Source organism: Cryptotermes secundus, unplaced genomic scaffold (genome assembly GCF_002891405.2).
Source record: "Cryptotermes secundus unplaced genomic scaffold, Csec_1.0 scaffold1344, whole genome shotgun sequence".
Classification (NCBI taxonomy): Eukaryota; Metazoa; Arthropoda; class Insecta; order Blattodea; family Kalotermitidae; genus Cryptotermes; species Cryptotermes secundus.
Genome location: NW_019735580.1, coordinates 40998 through 65340, shown reverse-complemented (window position 1 = coordinate 65340; position 24343 = coordinate 40998). Strand labels below are relative to the sequence as shown.

At 44.0% G+C, this 24343-nt stretch overlaps 1 protein-coding gene across 6 annotated transcripts in view; it reads right to left on the bottom strand.

Moving 5' to 3' along the window:
* LOC111869695 (partitioning defective 3 homolog) overlaps positions 1-23490 on the bottom strand; it is a 203256-nt gene extending 179766 nt beyond the window's left edge. For 3 of the 6 annotated variants that reach the window (XM_033753528.1, XM_033753531.1, XM_033753532.1), the window contains exons 1-2: positions 23293-23490; positions 5430-6298 (exon numbers count right to left, since the gene is read on the bottom strand). In XM_033753528.1, the coding sequence (XP_033609419.1) occupies positions 5430-5651 (222 nt within the window). In that variant the 5' untranslated portion in view covers positions 5652-6298; positions 23293-23490. Of the gene's footprint in view, positions 1-5429; positions 6299-23217 lie in introns of all 6 variants that reach the window. The other 3 variants (XM_033753530.1, XM_023861392.2, XM_033753529.1) reach the window with 2 other exon arrangements.
* Between the last annotated feature and the right edge of the window lie 853 nt (positions 23491-24343).

Below are 24343 nucleotides of genomic sequence, written 5' to 3'. Positions count from 1 at the left end.
GCAGCGATGGCCCAAACAGGTCGCAGTCACTTGAGGCCAGATCGTCATTGTAGGGTGGAGGGTTTAGGAGCTGGGATTGCGCAGTCTGTACAGCGACTGGCAAGGGCTGGACGGTCAAAGGTCGGAGATCAAGTCCGGGTTGGGGCGAGATTTTTCTCTTCTCCATGTAGTCAAGACCGGTTCTGTGGCCAATACAGCCTCATATTCAATGGGTACCGCGGTCTCTTTCCCGGGAGTAAAGTGGCCGAAGCGTGAAGATGACCACTCACCTACAACTAGTACCGGGGCCACGAATACGTGAACCTATAACTCCACAGCATGGCGTAGTGCCTAATTCGTTAAACACAAGGGCAATTTTACCTTTACCTTCCAGCCCATTCAGGGCCCTGGCCTCTTATTCAGTTCCGTAATAATTTTTACACAGACGATAGGACTCCTTGGACGAGTGATCAGCCCGTCGCAAGTGCTACCTACACACAGGAGAACATTAACACAGAATAAACGCACACACACGCCAAACATCCATGTCTTGAGTGGGATTCGAACCCACGATCCCAGCGCCAGAAGGAGCGAAGGCAGTTCATGCCTTAGACCGCGCGGCCACTGTGACTGGCATCTACGAGACTGTACGCTGCTAAAACCCAAGAGGATAACAATCCACATTAGGTTTATGTTCTGAGAAACAAAGTTCTCTCCCCCACCCAAGCTTGGTCATCTGATGCCCGAAACCAAAGAAAGAGTAACCTGCGGGTGTCAAAAACTCCTGCTGTTTGTAAATGGATATATGCAGCACTCTCAAGTGGCACTGCAGTAGTTGTGGCAGTCCGCCAGTGTGACGCGTACCTTGGAAACGCAACAGTAAATAATCGGTTTCGGATTTGATAACTCGATTTATTCGATAATTTCACACGTCATAACTAAAATTCTTTATTACATTAACACAACTACTGGACTGCTTTGAACGAGGTCTTCCTGGCGAATCTGCTCGAGCAGTCTTCACTGTTCCACATATAGGCTCAGAACGGATCACCCACAGAAACCACACTGCTCTTCAGTTGTTGTCAGGCGTGTCCACCCTTGCACTGCCTAGCAATGGACGCCCTACTGTTGTGCATATGTTGCTGAGATGTGTTTACCGGTCAGTCACCTAGCAACGGCCCAATCTGTCACAATATTATGGGGACACAGTCCACTGTTCTTTCACGCCATAATTTTTAATTGCGCATACAACATTGTCATTTTTTTTCTTCCTTTTTCTTTTGATACACAGAGCATTCCTGTTTAGTGCTACATCGAATTCTATAACTGTAATACTGCAATGTGGTACCCTTGCGTTACATTGCATGCGAACTATTTATTGTATGTTCTGTCGACACAATTCATGTATAAATTGAATAGTTTTCACTCTATAACATGTTTCAGCCATTCAGGCCATCATCAAGTAAGTTATATTATATAAACACTCTATTATCTTGCTATTATTCCCTTACACTGGCCAATGTTTAAAATTTCCTTAAGGCGAATGTCGTGTCTTTTACAGTGTTAACGCCGGATATAACTCATATGCAAGTTTATATATTAAGTTAAAATTAATTTGAATTTTGAACAAAATATCAGAATGAACAAATAACTATTACTGTTATCAATTACTAGAATTTGCATTTTTTCTACCTCGTTCATAGCTTTTCGGCTTCCTGTCACTCACATAACTTCGTATGTCAGTACATTTTTGTATTATTATTATTACACAAGTTTTGGCAGTTACTGCTGGTTTTCAGGGCCTTTGCACTATTCCTGCGAGTATCGGAGCGAGGTGCTCACTTAGCTCGTGCAATACAACTGAAATACATATATGAATGTAACATTTTTTATTGCGCGTTTTGTGATAGTAGTTTTCTTGTCTAGGGTCGATGGCGATATGCCTACGGTGAGTGAATACGTGAGACTGATACTGTGAAATAATTAGGTTTATGTGTTTTAATGTGGTGTGGTGGTGGGCTGGGGTTTTTTGTTTACTTGTTACTGGTTAGCGTAATGGTTATATACTGCAGCAAATATGCGATTCTTAAAATCAAACAATATCTTTTTCATTCGATTGTTTTATTTTTGCGTATAAAGGTTGTCATATTTCTCTATACATTCATTATATATATATGTATGTACTCACTATTTGATAGTCAATATCTTTGGAACAAAATGGCATGTAGTTACAATTCTTGCGCGGTAGTGTAGTGTAATGTTATCTCAACAGATGGCAAAGGTCACATGGGTCACGCGAGTGTCGTGCCGCGTGCGCACTGCGAGCAGAAGACAGCAGCAACAATGGCTGAAAGGTTGTTCTTTGAGCAACGCAAGGCTGTACTGAAGTGGTACGAAAACATTAAAGAGGTACAACGACTGGCAGAATGAGTTTGGAAATCAGCCACCAACAGCTCCTGTAAATCCACACATTCATGTGGGCAAGGAAGTGAATCTCCCGGGTGTTAATGTGTGGTGTGGTCTGTCATCGCGCGGTTTGATTCGTCCTTTCTTCTTTGAAGGTACCCTAACTGGTCAGGTGTATCTCGATATACTTCAGACATCGATTTTCCCTGCCATTCGAGAGTTGTTTGGAGATGAGTGATTTTACCTACAACAAGATGGTGCTCCACCTCAGTACCATCGAGATGTCAGGGCGTACTTGGATGACACTCTACCTGGACGATGGATAGGTCGAAGAGGTGCTACTGAGTACCCACCACGGTCTCCAAATCTAACACCTCTCGACTTATACCTATGGGGAACCTTGAAGGATGAAGTTTATCAACACTGAACGCACTACGAGAAACCATCGAAGTGTCGAGTGCAGCCATCACGCCGGACACACTGATAGCCGTAGTTCGCTTAGCAGTTCGGCGGCATCGACGCTGTTTAGCCGCTGATGGTGGTCACTTCGAACACATACAATGACTCTCTTTCTCTTTCTTCGCGCAAGAATTGTAACTACATGTCATTTTGTTCCAATGATACTATCAAAGAGTGAGTACATTTTTTTGGACCCCTCTGTGTATATGTATGCCTAGGTTTTGTAGCTAATTCTATTATTTCCATCGCATGTTTTATGTCCCCATATGAGTATCCAGTATTTAGAATGTGATGTGGATAGGCAGACGTATATTTGTCGTCTTTTGGTGGATGCATATGTTCCTTGAATCGCGTTCTGAACGAGCTGCCTGTTTGGCCTGTATATTGTACAGGACAGTCCATATATTTGAGTGCTATATACACCACTATTATCATATTCATTCTTATTGTGTTTCAATTGTAAGTGTTCTCGTATAGTATTGGTAGTTTATATGCTATTTTTAAATCGGTGTCTTTAAATATGTCGGTAACATTTTTTATTTCACGTCCGAAATATTTGAACTTGGCCCATTTGTTTTTTTTTGCTTCTCTTTTTCTTTTTGGTTGAAATGGTATGTGGTCCTTATTTAATTTGTTTTAATTACCTATTTATTCGACACTGATTTTGTTGTAGTGGGTGTTTTATTGTGTTCATTTCCACGTTCCTTTCATTCATTTATCATAGGGTATCTTCTAAGCCTACTGAATATTATAATAATTATAAGGCTCCTCGTCTGCCTTATCTATGTAATCTCTATTATTTGGTAATTCTTCGTCAGTGATAACGGTGTATGGAGGTTCAGCTTATTGTTATTCTCAAGGACTGCTTCATGCGTTTGGCGTGTAAGCGTGTATGAGTTGAGTGCTGAAAACAATATCCGATGACTTGTTTTAGAAACACAATTATCTGCACGTACAGTAAATCTTCGTTGCTGATGCGATTATTACTATCATTAAAATGTAAAAGTAAAGGTAAACGTAATTACCCACAAGAAGAAGATATCTGAGTAAGTGAAGATATAATTCCACGCATCAGATATTTATTACTGTTTGACACTTACGGTCTTGTTTCTGTGGGGCGCCCTGTCTAACGAGGGACGGGTCTGTCTTTTGTATATGCTGCTGGTCCTCGCCAGCGCAGTCTTTCTCTGGTCCGAGTCCCTTGGACCCGCGACCATATTTTACTCTCTCAAATTTGAGGCTTCCCATTTCGTCTCCTCCGACGACTCGCAGGGTCACGGTGGAGGTATTCGACGCCGCCTCCACACGGGGAATGTCCTGGTCAAAGAAGTCACCTTGCTGCTGACGGTCAGTCAGTCAGTAAGTCTTGGTGTCGAGCCCCATAGCCCCCTTCCCACAAGATTTACCGGGCAAAGTAAGAAGCCACCACGAACAACATGAATACTTTCTGGAATCGCAGCTTCTTCCGCACGGGAACGCTGCTTGTTGTTGTTATAGCTCAGACCCGGAGGGACGTGATGTGTCCAAATCCCGGTACATGTAGCGATGTTTCTATTGGTCATCATATTCGGAAGCTCTGGGATCCACCCAGCCTTCTATCGGATGAGAAACGGTGTCTCTTGGTCGTGCCATAGCTCAGGCACCGCAGGGGCCGGGATTCGATCCAAGTTCAGATGATGTGGGATTTATGGTGGGCAAAGTGACACTCGAGCAGCCTTCGTACTCCGGTTTGCCCTGCCGATTCTCATTTCATCAACTGCTCCTAGCTTATCTACCACCATCATCCGGAAATGGTACAATAGGACCACTAATGGCTGGCGTAACAAATGGACTCAAGTAGATCCTAAAGGGTTCTGAAGATGGTGGATGACACACAGAATTACTGGGTTTTGGACTTTTCCCATCGTCCGGAATTGTAGGTAACAGAGGACACGATGTCTCGGAAACTTAATCTATGTCCGTCTTCAGGTGAGAAATGAAGACACCTACTCAGTTGAGCCCCTTAGAAAGAGCTAACCTCAATCATTGGACTCAATCCCCGAGATAAAGCGCCTGAGACCGTACTGACCCATGTGGCTATCCCAGCATATCCCTCTGGGTCGAGGCTAAGAATGCGAGGTACTTCACACCTTCACAGCGTGATGTTTAAGCGCAGGGGCAACGTCTCCGTTTACATTTATTATTAGTATTAAAACCCAGTTGTGGAGCCGGGATAGCGCAGTCGGTATGGCGACGGGATGTGGGCTGAATGACCGAGGGGTCGGAGTTCGAGTCCCGGTAGGGTCAAGAATTTTCTCTTCTCCACGTTGTGCAGACCGGTTCTTGGGTCACCCAACTTCCTATCCAATGGGTACCGGGGACTCTTTCACCGGGAGTAAAGCGGCAGGGGTGTGAAGCTCACCACTCACCTCCAGCTAGTGCCAAAGTCAAGAAAATGTGGATCTCTCCCCCATACGCCTTCATGGCGTAGTGCTGAATTAGTTAATTACAGGGGCAACATTACCTTACCTTACCTTTAAAACCCCGTTGGTTGGTCGGAACGCATTTCGCGAACCAACGATCCAAATATTGCTTATGTCACTCACCTCTCTGACACTCTCTGCAGCAAGCTGGATCCGCAGCTGCTGCTGCTCCTGCTGCAGAAGGTTCCTTCGGGCAACGGAGTCGGCTAAAGACCTCTGCAGTTTCTCCACTTTGTAAGTCTGTCGCCAGCCAAAGAGCTGGGCTAATTTCTCGGCAACGTCTGCACAACGTGGACTGGTGGAGCTGCCGTCCGAGTCAGCACTGTGATGACAACTCTCAAACATTGCGACGAAACTATCGCCACGACTTCGACCAAACTCATTCACCGCACATCAGTTTTCATACTCGCGTCACTCATTATTCCGAGATAAGTGCCAAAACTCCATGGCTCAGTACCAGGTCACTAGAACGAGACTCGAGGAAAATTCCAAATACCTCAAGACAGTCTGTCTCCAGATCACAGTAAGAGCCAGAAACTTCAGTAAAGCAAAGCAGTAGAGCTAACGAATACAGTCACGTCACAGTGGTATTTATCGGACACAAATTCACTGCGTTAAAGTCACTTGTCTTCTCTTTTGCTACCTACCTAATTCATGCTTCTTTTTGCTCCAGCAAGCACTACTGTAATACAGTTCACAAACCGCCAACAGATCACTGCCACATCACTTTTCACTTAATTTTCTGTCGAAATGTTTGCTCACTTCCATTTGCAATACTTGAACACAAAATGCAGTTTCATTTATTCTTTGATATGACCATCTGCCGACCTTATTGCGATTTATTTTAAAAAGCTCTGGAAGGTTCTTTTCTAAACAGGCAACTAGATGCTCATGCAGGCTAGCTCCGTAAAATCATGTCCAAGTGCTCTAATATAGAGCCAATGAACCAATATATCCTGCGTCAAGGCATCCATGTTACGCAGCCGAGGCACCTGTTAATGTTAGAGCGTGGTGTATTGGTAATGACATTCTCTACATCGATACTAATATAACTAGACTGAACATGACAATACGAGGTCACATTCTCATATTGATGGAGTTTATAGTGTAAAATCACTTAGAGACAGACTTTCTACTGACATTTCCTTAGTAAGTGCGGCAGTGTTTGTTGGTTGTCATGGAAGAAAGACCTTTGCCTGAATATGCTAGACCTGCAACATAATATTTATTACAACAAACTAAACTTGTTTGTCTACATAATTTCATGCTACTTTTATTCGTATTTTAAGAGCGATGCCTAATTTTCTGAAGAATTAAATACAATTCATGTAACATCTGTATTAATACTTCCATTTACTAGCTGATTTCAGTGGTCCATTCTCCTGTTTTTCGAACCTTGTTAATGAATATCTGCAATTATGCAGCCGAACGTGACGCCCTCATGTGGCAATCATTGAAACTAATTTGCGTGGTTCACAGTGGCTTCAAGGCAATGCATTCTTATAGCTTTGTTTATGGAAATACGGACACACTTTCTAAAAGCAATCATGCTCCTTCCCTTTCACGCCTTCTGTCCCTGCGTCTACGGTGGTCACAGTCTCATGCGACTCGAAGTGGAACTGACACACAGCAGAATCAGGACAAATCTGACCGGCTGCAGAAGTATGCGTATCCTACATCTGACCGGCTGCAGACTGACACCACAAATCGAATCTGGCAGACGTACACATTTTTCTTTTCGCCACTAAGTTCGAACTGGCCCGAGGGTTGGGGGCGGGGACAAATGCCCCTATCTAGTGAGTACCAATAATTTTGTCTTCGGTGTAATGAAGCTAGAGTATGAAACTTTGCACTCAACTCTCTCTCTAGTATCGACGTTCATCCAATGCCTCTGTATGAATTGGTGGCAGTACTCATTAGAGGGAAAGCTTTACGTTTATCTTCACCCGTATCTGTGCATTCATCCATTAAAATTTCCCTGCATCAGGCAGAACTCTAAGAGATCTGAAATGAGTGAAAACTGTACTTTAAACAGATGGCTGGCTAACCTACATACCAAAAGTTGTTCAGACACGTTTCTTAACTAGCAGTACAGTAATTCTAACTGAAAGCATGGAAATGCTCATGATGTTCGGTTACAAAAATAAAATGTAATCACAACATCCCTGAGTCATGAATAAATTTCACATCCAATTTATCCCTGCCATCGTCACCACACCCTTACACAAGAGCTGCAATTTGTTCAACAACTACCGACGATTACCCTCCTAAACCGTCTCACACACAAACTACGCTCGGTCTTAACGGAAACCCGAAATGCTTCTTTTCAACAATACACCTCAAGCTTAGCACCTGAAGACAACTCGTTATGGAAGGCAACGAAAACTCTCCGGAGACCGACAGTAGCAACCCCTCCAATCAGACGCACTGACGCCAGCTGGGCTAGAACACACCCTGAAAAGGGTCAAGCATTTGCACACTATCTCGAGACAGTCTTCACACCCCTACCTACGAACGCCGTGGACGACGAGACGGAAATTAATGCTTATCTGGATATGCCATGTCAAACTGACCACTCGTTGAAACACATCTCCCCAAGGGAAATAATGCAAGAAATCAAAAACATCAAACCCCGCAAAACGCCTGGGTACGATCTCATCACTGGTGAAGTCCTCAAGCACCTTACCAGGAAGGCACTGGCGCTGTTAACAGCCATTTTCAACAGTATGCTTCGACTAGGCTACTACCCCGTACAGTGGAAATTTGCACAAATAATCATGATTCACAAACTGGGCAAACCTGATACAGAGATCACATCTTATAGGCCCATTAGCCTTCTGCCTATAGCTTCCAAAATATTCGAAAGACTCCTCCTCAAACGAGTCACAGCCATAGCACCCATATCAACCCTAATACCTAACCACCAGTTTGGATTTCGGACAGGACACTCAACAGTGCAACAGTGCCATAGAGTGGTGCGATACATCACGGAAGCAATCGAAGAAAAGAAGGTGTGCGCAGCCGTATTTCTAGACATCCAACAAGCATTTGACAAGGTGTGGCAAGCAGGCCTACTTTATAAAATCAAGAGATTACCCAATCAAATATACCTCTTGCTGAAATCGTACCTCTCCGAAAGGTCTTTCCAAGTTAGAAAAAACACTGACGTTTCAAGCATCCGCAACATAAAATCGGGAGTACCGCAAGGAAGTGTTCTGGGCCCATTCCTATACTTGATATATTCGGCTGACCTACCAACCACCGACAACAGTAGTGGCCACATTTGCTGTTGATACGGCGATACTCACAGCGAACCATAATCCGATAACTGCCTCCGCAAACGTACAAAACCACATAAATCTCCTATAACAGTGGTTCCACAAATGGCGCATGAGCATAAACAACGAGAAATCAGTCCAAATCACCTTCACCAATCGCCGAACCACTTGTCCGCAAATAACAATCAACAACAGGAACATACCAAGCAACACCGAAGTCAAATACTTAGGTCTTTACCTAGATCAAAAACTCACGTGGAGGACTCACATCAAAAAGAAACGCCAACAGTTAACGCTGAAAGAGAGACAGCTGCGCTGGCTGCTAGGAAAACGCTCGCAATTGTCCCTGGAGAACAAAACCCTGTTATACAAGGCACTCTTAAAACCTATATGGACCTATGGCATCGAGCTGTGGGGCTGCGCTCGACCATCCAATACCAAAATCCTCCAAACATTCCAATCGAAAACACTAAGAAGAATCACAGGCGCACCATGGTACGTAACAAACGGAACTATCCACAACGATCTCAACATACCCCTCATCACGGAAGAGATCAGAAAACATGCCACCAGACACCGTACTCGGATAACAGGATACGAGAACACGCTAATCGTTGAATTAACGAAACCGCACCCAGCAGCAAGACGACTGAGGACAACCTGGCCAGAAGACTTATGTAACTAAAAGGTAGAGTACTGCCACTGGGCAGCTGCCGCCTTCACGACATAAACACCCATCGCATTTACTTATTACTTGCAGTGGTCAAGTACATTGTAAATTGACGTAAAATAAAAAAAACTACCGACGAACGTCGCATTCTTCACAGCCATCGCCGTGACGGATCAGTTCTCACAAACGTTGAAAAGTGCTGGCTCCACTTCAGTTTTAAATATGCAGCTAATAAGCAAAAGAGTAAATGCAAAACATTATTTCCGCATATATATTAGGGGCACGCAGTAGCGCAGTTAGCCGGAAGGTTGCGGGTTCAATTTCCGATGAGGTCATTGCAATTTTCAACTGACTTAATCCTTCCAGCCGCATTATGGCCCTAGGTTCGAATCAGCCTCTGACAGAAATGAGTACCAAGAATCTTCCTGAGAGGTAAAGGGTGTCCGCCATCTGTAAACCGATTGTCTAGAGAAAATGTGGGAGCCTCGACGTCCCACAACTCTATGGGTTTCCAAGGCCTGTTACAGGGATAGCTTCACTTTTGACATACATACGTGTATACCACATTTATAGCGCGATACCGAACGTGGAGGTCGAGTGGATAGCAGTTGTGCTTTATGTTCGGAAGGTTCTGAGTTAAAATCTTAGGCAGGAGACTATCTCTCTTGGGCTGAGATTCGTCGTCGAACACCCCCCCCCCGGGGCAAATGTTAGGGAAACCGCTTCCTCCCACATCCTATCCAATCCATTATTTACTAACAATTCGCTACGTAGTCTGAGTAACTAACGGCATCGTAAAAAGGTACGGTAAAGCTGGTCACTGTGCTTGACTATGGGGGAGTGGAGGTATAGATCCACAGTTTCTTGACGTCGGCACTAGTTAGAGGTGAGTGGTCAGCTTCACGCTCCGGGGAAAGAGACCCCCCTACTCACTGTATAGGAGGTTGGGTGTACCCCAGAGCCGGTCTGGGCGATTGGAGAAGAGGAAATTCTTGACCCTACCGGGACTCGAACTCCGACCCCTCGGTCGTCCAGCCCATAGCCAGTCGCTATACCGACTATGCTATCCCGACTCCTCACGTTAAATAAACAAAATATGATGTACAGGCATAGGACAACCTTCCCTCGCATATATTTTTGCCAAGAGTCATAAAAAATGTCCGATGTCGTGTCAGCCTAAAGCGAGGGTTATACAACGTGTCCCAACAAAAAATTCGCCCGATACTTTTACTACCAATCTTACATCTTATTGTCGAAAACCCGGATTGCAAGATAAAACATGCAGACGGACACCAAATTCCATAACTCGTACACATTATGCACAGCCTATAAAAACAAAAAAATAAGTGCCTGAAATATATGAACTAAGTCAGGAATTTTGTTTCCAGGTGCAGTTCTGTTGGACGTGGGGCCACTTTGTAACGTTCGTCCGTACTCCGACGCCGTTCAAACGTTTGAACTTTAAACGCACACTCGGATTCAGCAAACAGGTGTAGGAACACTGCACTCTTCTGCAATTGACGGTCTCGAATTATATATTTAATTAAACAGTATAAAGAAAACAGGTAAAATTATTAAAATACGATGAAACTATATAGAGAAATAAAAAATTATTTCGAAGATGTCTGAGAAATCTACATGGCTCTATATCCCAGAACACAGCGGTGCCAGAACCTAAAATCCAACAAGATTACGTCAGTTATTCTACCAGATACGTAGGTCATTTCAGAAATAATGCAGACAATTTTTTGTTTACGTCCATCTTTATTTTTTTTAATATCTCTTTACAGTCCTTCAATATAGTCCCCCTGCTTCTCAATGACCGAGTCCCAACGTGTGGGAAGCTTTACTATTCCATCCAGGACACCATCTTTGTTTATCTGTTGAAGGCTCGGGTACTGCAGCAGAAAGCTCTTCCAGAGAGGGAAAACGACGGCCTCGCATAGGTCGTTTCAACTTTCGGAATAAGTCGAAGTCTGGTGGACTCATGTCCGGGCTGTAGGGAGCATGAGGCAACACCTGCCAACCGCACTGGCGCAGCTTTTATGTTACGACATTCCCGATGTGCGGGCGAGCGTTGTCATGGAGAATGATCGGCCCAGCCTCGAGCAACTGAGGTCGGTTTTTGTTCATTTTTCTGCGCAGATTTCGCATAAAGTCAGGATAATAAACCGCTGTGACACTTTTCCCGCACGGAACTCTGTCTGTCATGACGATTCCTTGTTTGACCTTTGATTGAGATCGTCAAAATTTTTTGGGTCGTGGGGAAGATGGAGCTCTCCACTCGTTGGGCTGTGATTTCAGCTCCGGTTCAAAGTCTCTAAACCACGTTTCACCAATAGCGACAAGTCGATACAAGAATGCTTGACCTTCAACGTCGAATCTTTGTTTCAGCAAGGTTGCAATGTCGAGGCGTTTCTGCTTCTGTTCAGCAGTCAAGCAGTGAGGGACCCATCACGCAGAAATCTTTCTCTTCTTTAAATCATGTGTCAGAATTCGGAATATTGACGTTGGTGGAATCCCCGTGGTTTCAGAAAGTTCCTCACATGTCGCACGACGATCTTCTTCAAGAGCATCTGACACAAGTTTTACACTTCGTTCATCTGTTGATGTTTTCGGTCTTCCTGGCCTTGGATCGTCGTTTATGCTCACATGACCACCACGAAAACGACTAGCCCAGCGAGAAACTGTACTACGTCCACTGTTAACTCGCCACAAACGTCACTGAAAGCACTGCGGATTTCTGTCGGGTTTTCTCCACGTAAAGTTTCGATCTTAATGTATGACCTTTGATCTTCAACAGTCACAATACCCGAGAACCGTGCAGGCTCCATTTCTAACTCACGTTATTTAAGAACAGAGCATATTATAAATGAAACAAATTAACGCGCTTCTTTCTCAAGCCCTGAACTGTAACTGACGTGAGGCTCACTGTTGTTGCGTCATCTAATCCGCAGTGTTGACAACCTGTGCATTATTTATGAAATGACACACGTATGAAACATGTATAGGGTAAATTGAGATTAAGTTGATCCTAACTGATTAAGCACTATGCCATGAAGACGTATGGGAAGGGGGGGGCTTAAAGAAAAATATAACGAATTCTGTACCAGATACAAAAGAAATGAGTTTGAACGAAAGCACAAATCTGGGCACTAGGAGGAATGAGAAGTACAACAAATAGAGGAACAGCAAGAAATGAAGACATTAAATACACCCTGAGTTGCACAGAAACAAAAATAGTTTGATTTTTTGCAAAAGTGGCTAATTATGAAGGAACAGCAAGCATATAGGGAAACAATATTTGTACTTCATGTAAGATTCGAAACTCTCACAGCCAATGTGGAATTACAAACCAACGTTTCAGACATCTCCTTCGTCTCCATCATCAGGGTAAATGTGAACAATCACTATAAAGGAACTGGAGTCAGGATGGCTCAGTGGGCACAGAGACGGGTTACGGGATGGCTCAGTGGGCACAGAGACGGGTTACGGGATGGCTCAGTGGGCACAGAGACGGGTTATGGGATGGATAACCGAGTCAGATTCTCACCAGGGAAAAGACTGTTCTCATCTCCGCAGCTTCCAGACCAGCTCTGGGACCCAAGCAGCATTCTATCCAAAGGGTATAGGGGGTATCTTTCCCTAGGGGTTAAACGGCCGGGGCTTGGCTGACCATTAATCTCTATCTAGTGCCGAGTTCAAGCATTGCGAGCTATATCCCCACTCCTCCATATGTCCTCATGGCATACTGCTTAATTAATTAATTAAGCGCAGGGACAAATTTACCTCTTTATCCTGTTACAAATGATTTGGGTGATAAGGAATTCGTGTAATTTCGAAACTGATATAGATAGAGATATCTACAAATGTTCGACAAGTGCTCCATCGGTTACTCTGCAAACGTCAAGGCGATATCGGAGTTACTCCGCGACTCATCGGAAGCCCACTCGCGGCCCTCGGGCGGATATGTTGCACCCAACGTTTCGAGTTTCCTTGCTGTTTTCAAGTTGTCTCGTGTTTGTATCTGTAACTTGTTCGAAAATACACTAATTTAACCAATCAACGATCACGTTCCGTCTAACGCAACACAGAGAATGTATAACATTCAATTTATTTTATTAAAATCGCAACATGTTTCGACCATTTTATCTGGTCATCATAAGGTGAATACAAGCTTTACACGTTATTCTATTGAATTGCAAAGCGCTTTCCTTCTCATATGAGCCCATATTTACAATGATTTCTGTTTTGATGCCAGTATTAACATAGATAAAATCCACCTATAGTGTAACCGCACCATGCAGGGACCTCGGGAATGTTTTTCATTTACATTGTTTATTACCATGCACTACATGGACACGAAATGTAGTACTGTTAACAATAGATGATACACAATTGACTCCAGCACCAGCAGACGCCAAGGACAACATCCGGTCTTTCTGAGGGACAAGCAAACTGCAGGTCTCTTGAAAACCCAGAACGGAGCAGGAAGTATCCCGCTGTGTTCTCTGGGGATTTCAATGCTTAACTGCGGGGGTTCGAGCCTTTGAAAATTTGAGATTTGACAAGAAACGAGTCGCAATAATTTTCGAAGGGGCGTACCGAGCGATTGTTAGCGTACCTCCATTTATTTGAGAGCTGTCAGAGGGACCGTGTTGTACTTAGGCCCAAATTAACATGGATCTGGATAGGGATTGGCTGAATGCAAATGAGAGAAACACCCAAATTTTAGGTTCAGCCAATCAGCAAAATTTCAGAGGAGAGGAATCCAGGCGTTCCCGGAACCGTCGGGACTTCTGCCTCTCCAGAACAGTCAGTCATCAGAACGAAATAAGAGTAGTCGGTCAGTACAAGGCAATAAGAGCAGTCAGTTATTGCAAGTTATTACAAGTTATTACAAGTCAGTACGAGTCATCAGAAGGAAATAGCGGGAGTCATTAGCCCAAGGGAATAACCGGAATCAGTAGTAACCTCCTGGACGTTAAATCGGTGTTGGCCCTAGTCCAGTGTACAGTTCAAAGTGCTACAGCCGGGTAACAGGTAATTGTAGTGAACATCCACAATAAACGCAACATTATTGGTGAAGTGCGAGTTGTTTTCAGTGTTCTCTCTCTCCTTGTGTGAGCAAGGCCCAGAAGTCGCCCTGAGACAGAATCTCGTCCTACCTTCTGAGCAGTCGGAACCCCAACCGCCCGCCTATCCAAATCCCCACCTTGTTTTCCCCGTTCCAACTCGTGGATTTCACCCAAGTCCACTGGCGCCCATACAAATTCAAATTCAGAGCAATCCCACACCCTAACCTGAACCAGAAAGCAACAGGAAGCGGCGGATGCAAGTGGAGACCACAAAGGGGCGAACGTGAACGACAGGTATAGGTGACTACCAACTCGTGAGGCTTGAAGTCTCACTGAGCGGTAAGGACGAAGAAAAAGGAGGGCGGTAAGAGGTGGCGCCGAACGTGTAGGCGAGCGGGAGAGGGCGATAAGAATAGAAATTAAGTTGGTGTGTTGAATAAATAAAATTGAATAAAACTGAACAACCCTGGAGTGAACTAGGGTAAACGGGTCTGGAGCTACAAGGGTATGATCCCTCATTCGGCTAGTTGCTGTGTGTTGGGTAGCGGATAAGAATCTCGAACAATGCAGTCTGCAACATGAATAGCTAATTTTGATGTGTTGGCTACCGCTATGTGCTTAATGAAGAGATTACTCTTGTACTTACGGCCTGATGGATGTTTTCTAGCATAACTAGGCTACGGTCTTGATTTTTGAACTGATACACTAATTTCTTATCACTCAAATGGTTTATATTAGCCCTGTATAGCAGTCAGTCAGACCAGCGCCTGGTCCTGCTCCACAACATGCAAATAGGACGAGAAATCGATTTGAGAGACTGTATGTACCATAGCGGCGATGTATGCTCATTCACCACATCAAGCCTGGTGATAGAGATGCCTGGAACGTCAGCACTCACACGGCTGATCACCCAAGAAGGTTTTAGCACAAAAAGGTTGTACAAACAAAACACAGTAAAATATTTAGACAGAATTGGACCGAAATGGGAAAAGAAGGGGCGATAAAGGTAAACTGAAAGTTGTCGTGAAATATGTAAATACTGTAGACACAAAAAGGACCGTACACTGCACCAACCCGGTATTAAAAGGTGTACAGTCTCAAACAGTTATATATACATACGAGTATATATGTATAAAACTGAACTGAACTCAGTATTCAGCTCTTGCTACCTTTTGCAAACCACAATGTCAGCTGCTTCCCCCCCCTTCCACCCCATCGAAGTGTTTCCGAATTCCGACATGCTAGTCTGTATTGAAAACAATGAGTAAACAGTATCTGTACTCCCTTGAAACACATCCATGATCTGTAAACTGAGGGAATAATTGGCAGAATTTGCTTAATCTTCGCGTGTAAAAAAGTGCAACAACATGGAACAGAATCCAGTACTGATCAAGAATTTAAGCACCTGTGGATTCAAACAATTTCCAACAAAAATTAGCAGATTTTAGACTGATCTGGGCACGAAGAAACCAATGTTTATGTTCACAGTACTGGTTTTGTAAATGTAAGTAACAATATGCAGTATTAGAGATGAACCAGACATGTAGGTCTCCTGACTGTAACTTATAATTATTGCACCTCTTCTGAATAACCAGTATCACTGTTTCATACGTTCTGTCTGCTGAGAGAATAAAGAGAAGCCATAACAAGGAAGCTGTGCCTTTCTTCACCCTACTGTATTTCATTCCAAAACAACATACAGAAGTCGGATAGGTATACGTCGCATAACATCGAACAAACTGCATGTTCATTTTACACAGATGTTAGAAAACAGACAGTGAAAATATGAACAGCATTAAACTAGCTTAGGATGAGGTCGAAAGACGATATTCTGAGATCAAGACAAACTTTCCAGCCCTTTAACAACCAAAGATGGTAAACAACCGCTTAACATTAAAAAAAAGTTACAGTTCAGCCCAATTTTTCAAGAGGAATTATCGCAAAGATCGAAACTAAGGATAAACAACGTAGAGCAATCCAATGATATTGGTCTGTCGTAATATCTCGCTTATGAGGGCACTGCCTATTGACTTCTGTGAACAAGCTAATCCTAATGCGGACAAGTGAAAACCCGAAGAGGTCAGGTCCCACAACAAACTTGCATATTCACGAACTATCACGAACACATTCCTGCTCCATATTAAACAATTCTCCAGCTCCGTTGAAATCTGACAGTCGCTCACCTAGTCACGGATGTTCCCTGCCATTTACGAGACCAGGAGGCTCAGCACCATGATCACACGAGCCTGTCGCTCGACTCCCTCCTGAGTCACATAAACGAAACCACAACGTACGTACTCATGATCGCACTGTTATGGATGTTCCTGGATGTTGAACGAAATTCAATGACCGTATGTGTAAACAATAATGTATCCACTGAGTTATTTCAGCAAATGCGGGAAAAGGAAGTCTCAAGTTTGGAATGGCACATCACTTCAAATAGGCCCGATATGTGTGCGTAGCAAAGGAATTCAACATTCCCAAAGGGCAATGCTTCCCATGAAAGGGTGATAGTCCCTCCCTCCTCGCATTAAGCAATTTTAAAGTTTTAGGGAATCAGAATCATTGCATACTATAAACGTCAAGGTTAGTCCAATCCATATTTTCTTTAAGAGCAATTTTAATATCATGCTCACATATATATGCATAGATCACTCTGTCTGTTCCCTTGAGGTTCTCCAATAAAAATATTGTGTGCATTTCTCAGTTCCGCCATGTGCACTAGCCTACATGTCCCACCATCCATATTTTGCTCACCCTAATGATACGAACCTCTTTTGTACGACAGTCACCTGTGACTTCCTCTCTTTTAGATCCAAATAGTTCCTAGCATTTTGTTATCAGACATGACTTTCTCTGCATAAGTTCTGAGGTTCTTCACGGCGAACTGCTCAGATTGTCGTCTTCTGGAATGTGACATCGTATAGTCTTGCAGGCGGATACCGACGTTTAGAAGGAACGTGCTGAAATGTGAAGGGCGAGGAACTTGTTTTGGTTTCCTTCAGTCACTTTACGACTGATGGTTTACCGCCAAACAGTGCTGTCGAGGTGTCGAGACCACACTTTCTGCTTTCTTTTGCAAATCGTACAATTAAAGCTATAGTCGTGTTGCACCCTCTCTGACAGCTGCATGGGTCTGTCTTTTGTCAATATCTTGGCCTCCGTAAAAGTGCACACTTTCTTACACATTTATAGCTATGGCACAATAAAGAACAATCACATACACAATTTTAAATATATACAAGGCCTCTGTCAGTCTAGCCTTTGCAAGAAGACAGCCTGTCTCATATAGATTGTGTTAAAACGACAGCACAGTCAAGTCAACGATCGTAAGCCTCGCAAGTGCCAGGTTTAAGCTTCTTATGTTTTCGGGGCCGGGCTTCGCCTTGCGGCCAACACTTTTATTTTCGTGATCATGTACGACTTCTGTTTGCTGCCTGCACACTTCTGTGGTATAACCATCCACGCATGGCACGCTGAAAGCCCAGTGTAATTAGAGAACCGGCGTGCGCCTTGTAAACTGACCAGTGGTGGGGAGAACCTTATTTTGCGATTTCCATCGATGGGTTTCTACCGCATACGTCATTAGGGACACAATCAGTGCTTTGTGAAGGGTTAGCTCAATGTTAGCGCTCAATAGCTCACATATGAATAGCAAATAAGAGGTTAAAAAAGGTACAGCCATCCCTGCAACGGACCGTGGAGGCCCATAGGGTTGTGAGACGTCGAGGCTTCCACATTTTCTCTAGACAATCGGCTCACAGATGGCTGTGAGGTTGTCAGTCTTACGCGCCGGCAGTCCGCCCTTTAACCCCAGGTAGAGTCATACCTGTTAGGGGATGTGCCGACACGAGGGCCACAGTGCAGCTGGAAAGATTAGATCAACTGAAAAATGCAACGACCTCACCGGGAAATGAAACCATAACCTGCCGGCCTGTAGCATAGTGCGTCAACCAATTATGCCACCGCGTGCCCCCTCTGAATAGCGAACAGATTCTAATAAATGTGCTGAAGGCCCATGGTTCGATAATATCTGAGCGAAATCTCCATGTAATTCTCTCATTAATGATTACACCGAGATATCTGGGAACTTTCCGTCCATTCGATGTACCTCGTATGTTCAACCCCAACTGCTTAAGGTTTCTAGGCTTTCTGTTTTGGTTTTGGGTTGCAGGCACTCAGACGCACTGGAGGGGGTTGCGGAATGGAACTGGTAGGCAGGATTGCTTTCCTATGTCTGAAGAAGGAAATGCAAGCGCGCGCGTGCAGCAACAGCAAACGAGGACAGTAGTGCACTGCATTGCATTACAGAGCAGAACAAACAATTGAGGACAGCAACATACTACAGTCCTCAGATCACATTTACAATAGCAATAGTATCTTAAAGGTTGCCACACAATTCAGCGTTAGAAACTCATACGTGAATTCTTCCAGCAACTGGGACAAATGAACGGTATTGGTAAGAAGCGAGGAAAAATGACGAGATAATAAAGATAGTCGGAAATGATGGTCTTGCTGGGAGAAGGCACGTGATACAATGAACGACCTCAAGCGAGGAGACTGACCTACACTGATAAATTTCTTTTCTCATTCTGTGAATCTTAGAAACTGATCACCAAGCGATTGGTTCCGGAGGCCGTTAGGTCTAACACGTACTTGCTGCAATCGAGCAATTAAGAACTAAACCGTGGGTTTGAACCCCAAGTGAGAGATGTCTGGGTACAGGCTTTGTGACGAGGCGCGCCTCGATCCGAGGAAACCTTTAGTGTGTCTGAGTAGGATTCAACTAAACATTTATGAAAAAGAGAAGCTCAAGGCTGGGCTGTGGCCGCAGCGTCCAGAAAACTGAAAGCGCTACAGACTGCAGGGCAGTGCTGAGAAACTAATCAGGGGGCTCTATAATGCTAAGCAAATAAACTTATCTAATTTCTACTTAGAAGTTACTTGAGAATCATGGACCCTTATTTAACTCGGCTGTATCGACTGTGCAAGTTGTGTAGCGTCGAATGATGATGAAATGGGGAAGAATTTGGGCGAGGGGTGAAATGGTATGCTCTATTTCTTAATACTAAATCCGAAAAAGACAAGGAAGGTCCAGGTAAACGTCACAGCATATATTTAAATGGTTATATCCAGTAAATCAGGCCCGTTACGTTGAGCTAACCTGCCAGGATCTTGCCCAGTGTACACAGCTCCACACATATCTTTCCAACAGTTGGATATTTAACGACGTGACAATATCGAGACTATATAGCGCCGATGATAGGATTAATGAATGTGGAGCTGTGGATGGAACAAAAATTGGCAGGGGAAACAGAAGCACTACGAGAAAACTGCTCCAATGCCACTTCGTCCAGCCGGCAGCTAAATGTCTATAACATGGCCGCTATGCATATACTGCTATCCATGTTACAATGTAAATGCATTATGTCAGTGCTTCTGAACACATGGATGGATCATTGTGAAATTTCACATGAAAAATAAGATACAAGAGCCCACTTTTAATTTTCCCGCAATCAATACCAGAATGGGGCTGTGCATATATATACACGGACCAGAATTCTGACGAAGGTCTAGTTGTTTATTTGTGGTTTATTAAGGACCTTGTCAAGAGTCGGCATGGCCCAGTCGATATAGCGACGGCCCACGGGTTGTTGGCCGGGGTTCCAATCCCAGTTAAGGCATGATTTTTGTCCACTCCATAACGTCCAGACCGACTCTTGGGCCCACCCAGCATCCTATCCAGTGGATACCGAGGGCTGCTTCCCCTGGGGTAAAGCGGCAGGGACGTGAAGCTGACCACTCACATGTGTCTAGTGCGAGGTCAGGACTAGTGGAGCCATACTTTACTCCCCCATACGTCTTCATGGGGTGGTGCTCAAATTATTTCAGTAGACAAGACGGTCTCTACTCCAAAATCTGAGCTTCTCGAAAACGAGGCCACTCGACCGCGACGCTCGATAAAATTTGGTATCACGACCTTCGAGAAATATGCAGCTTTTAATTAGGTCACATTTCTGTACAGCGTGAAAGAGCAACATGGCTGTAAAGAATGGGCCACTTCACAGTCACACACTAAACAATACAGCAGATAGGTAGATTCGGTTCATTGTACTAACTGGGTACGAGTACAGACTGCTTCTTGCGTACACGCAGGTACACCAAGCAGAACAGCAACTGCAGTGTAAAGAAACTCTGTTCAGGCGATGCCCGAACAACACAGCATTAACTGCGTGACAGCAGTCATGCTGTAGTCTTTTAGCAGAGCGCTAGTGCGCTGCTCATCACAAAAATGTACGAAATATGCTGTTTTAATAAATCGGGTATGCTGGTCACAGAAATGGCGGTCGTTCTTTCTTGTATGCAAGGCATATGAACCTACAAATTATCATGCAATCTGAAACAATGAAACTACTTAAATTAGAATAAATTACACTGGCTAGTAAAACACGATTGTCTGACATAAACTATGACTTACTTACTAATGGAGTTGGGCCCTTCTTGAGGAGCAGCCAATTCTGCAGCTACTCAAGAATTTCCCAGCATTTTATGGAACCCAAAGGTCCATTTCCGTGTTCACAAGAGCCATCCACTGGTCCCTACCCTGATTCAGATCTATCCAATAGATACCATCCCATCCTATCTCTCTAAGATCCATTTGAATATTGTCCACCCACCTACGCCTTGGTTTTCCCAGTGGTCTCTTTCCTTCTGGCTTCCCCACCAATATCCTATACGCATTCCTCGTCTTCCCCATTCGTGCTACATGACCTGCCCACCACATCCTCCTTGACTTGATCATTCTAATTATACTTGGAGAAGAGTACAAGTAATGAAGCTCCTCATTATGCAGTTTTCTCCAACCTCCTCTGACTTGATCGCTCTTCTGTCCAAATATTCTCCTCAACACCCTGTTCTCAAATACCCTCTGTCTATGTTCCTCCTTAATGTCAGAGACCAAGTTTCACACCCATACAGAACCACAGGCAAAATTATAGTTTTGTATATTCTAATTGTTATGTTTTTGGACAGCACCAAGTAAAACCACGAAGGTGAAAAAGTGCGATTTTTCTTTATCACGATTCAATATATGAACTGCAACGTGAAAGAAAATTTCTATGTCCATATTCTGAATCATCACAACAGATTTTAATTTAAAAAATTGATTTCCTTGTATATTTCGAAATCCTTGTTCAGCAGCATTATTAATACAATGTGTAGTGACGATTTTGCCGTTTCCTGAACGAACAATTTGACACGAGTGCCCGGTGTACCCTTCATCTTGTTCTGCAACGAACTTAGCAGCATCCCTACATAAGGGTTCAGGAATCCAACTACTTGTTACAAAACACATTTGGTGATAAAGTAACGATACTGATATTAATAATATAGCTACGTTGTGATCTTAGGGCGATTCAGAGTTAAAGTGAGAGTGTGCCTGTGCTAATCGCCATCCCAGCAATGTGTATTCTAGACCTGCGCACTAGACGCGCTGGGTTGTCAGCTTCTCTCCGGGGCAATAACTCCCTGTGGCCAGCCACTGAAGGGAGGATGTGTCGAGAAGTCGTAACTATGACGATAAACCCTGCCTACGCCTAGCACCCAACCCCTGTCGTCACGCCACAGTTATCACTGTGTAATTCAATTTTACTTGTTTTAATCGGTACTTCTAAACGACGCTGTTGGCAGAAAGCACATACATATATTCCTATTTTGATTTCTATCTTATGGAATGCAACAGCGTGAAGAGCTGGATTTAAGTGGAAGCGACCGAGCCGGTCGCCCAAGGACCTCCACAAAACGAAAACAGAGTCCATAAATTTCACTGAGACATCTGCTTCTTTAAAACCATGAAGTTACTATAAGAAAGAAGAACTGCTGGTCACAGTAGCCGAGCGGTCTAAGGCATGTACTGTCTTCGCTCGCTTGGAAGCCGGGATCGTAAGTTCGTATCCCACACAAGGCATGGATGTTTGGTGTGTGTGTATGCGTTTATTTTGTGTTTGTGTTGTCCTGTGTTTAGGTACAAGTCTTGCGACGAGCTGATCACCCGTCCAAGGAGTCCTACCCTCTGTAAAATGACCATGAAACTGAAAAATCAGGGGGTTGCAGAGCCAGTGAAAAAAAAAATAGAAAGAACAAAAAAAAGATAAAAATGTTTGAAGCTAAATTTGTTGTTCCTCACAGAGACCTCTAGACTTTGACTGCCCCGGGGCCCACACAACTGCAAATCTGGCCCTGGCCTTGCAGCCCCACGTCTTCATAGCCACCGATGTGAGAATCTCAGATCCGCTCTATCTCCTTTAGCAGACAGGCTTTCGGCTAGTGAATCACAGCAAATTCTCCATCATATCACATCATATTTGTTTAATTCTGCGTAACTCTCATGCGTCCCCTTCACTACGCAAATAAAATGAACGGCTAATGGAGATCTAATGTCCGTCACCTCATAGTGAATAGGGATGAAATTTCTATTTGCCTAAAAGTTCATTTTGCTCAACATCCGCACATAAGACAAAGCTATAATTCGAAATCAGTCGAATTTATAAAAAGAATTAGGCCCTGCTCATCAAAGCAAGGCGCATCCATGACAAAATATGTACCTCACTACGATTTATTGATGGTGGTCGAAATATCTGTCTACTCCTATTAAATTCACAGCACAAGGAAAATAACACGTGCTCCTGAGCAGCAGCATCTTCTAGGAAACGGCAGTTTCCCGGAGTTTCGGAGGAACGTATTGCCTCTATCTTCAGAGTCGACGAGATGGCCGAGCAAGCTTTCATTTCGACCCTGAAGATGAGAGTTGGGCGTTCCTACGAATTTTCGATAAACTTCTACCAGGCTACACGGTGTCACACCCCAATACATCCCACTCGACATACCTGTACTGCATCTGTTGTGAACAATTTAGTTACGTAATCACAAAACTACAGTAATGTAACTAGCACAATATTCACCTCCACTGACACAAGAACTTCCAAATAAATCAGCACTCTCTATCTCCGGCCTTGCAAAACATAAATAATCCTATGAGTAGATGTCGAACGATACAAATAGACTGGGGTGTACACCAATTCTTCAGCATAAGGCAACTTCACTCGGCGTCACACACAAAACAGGCACTGAAACTGTCTGGTGAAAGTCACAGCCGTCCTACTCTACCGTGCCGTGTCGACTGCCACCTCTCTCTCTCTCTCTCCTTATCTTTGTGCCACTCTCGCCCTCCCCTCTCCCCCCTAAGTGAAACCCTACCACTGAACACGGTACCTTGGAGGCACACACCTTGTGTCAGTAATGATATTATTTGCACTCTGCACACGCCATCACTGACGCAAAGTCAGAAACATACAGCTCGTGAGGGTCATACGAAAAAAAAAATTAATCCTATAGGGCTGTCAGGAAAACCTCAAGGAAAATTAACATCTGGAGGACCTAGGCGTATACGGAAGATAATATTAAGATGGATCCTAGAATAATCAGGTGCCAAGGTGTGAAATATATCAAATTGGTTTAGGACATCGTCCAAGTGTGCGGGATTTTGGTATAGTTTTGCAGAACATTCATGCTGTTGTTACCTTAATTTGTCTTTAAAATTGCTAGTGGGGTGGGACTAAGTCCCTTGTACTGCGGTCACTTTTGGCCTATTGTATCAGCCCAAGATGATAGGTGAGGGTGATTGTGGAGCAATTGGTGGAATGATGATTGGCAGGGGAAACCGAAGTACTCGGAGAAAACCTGCCCCAGCGCCACTTTGTCCACCACAAATCCCACTTGACCAGACACGGGATCGAACCCGGGCCGCCGCGGTGAGAAGCCAGCGACTAACCGCATGAGCTATGGCGCGGCCCTGCTGTTACCTTAGGCATTAATTTAATTATTAAGTTAGCGCTGGGTTACTTAAGGAAGACTGCTAAATTTACAGATGAAGTTCACTTCTGTAACGATAATTCTTCTCATGGATCCACGCAATACGAATGAAACCGTTTTGCGCAAACTGAGAGCAATGTG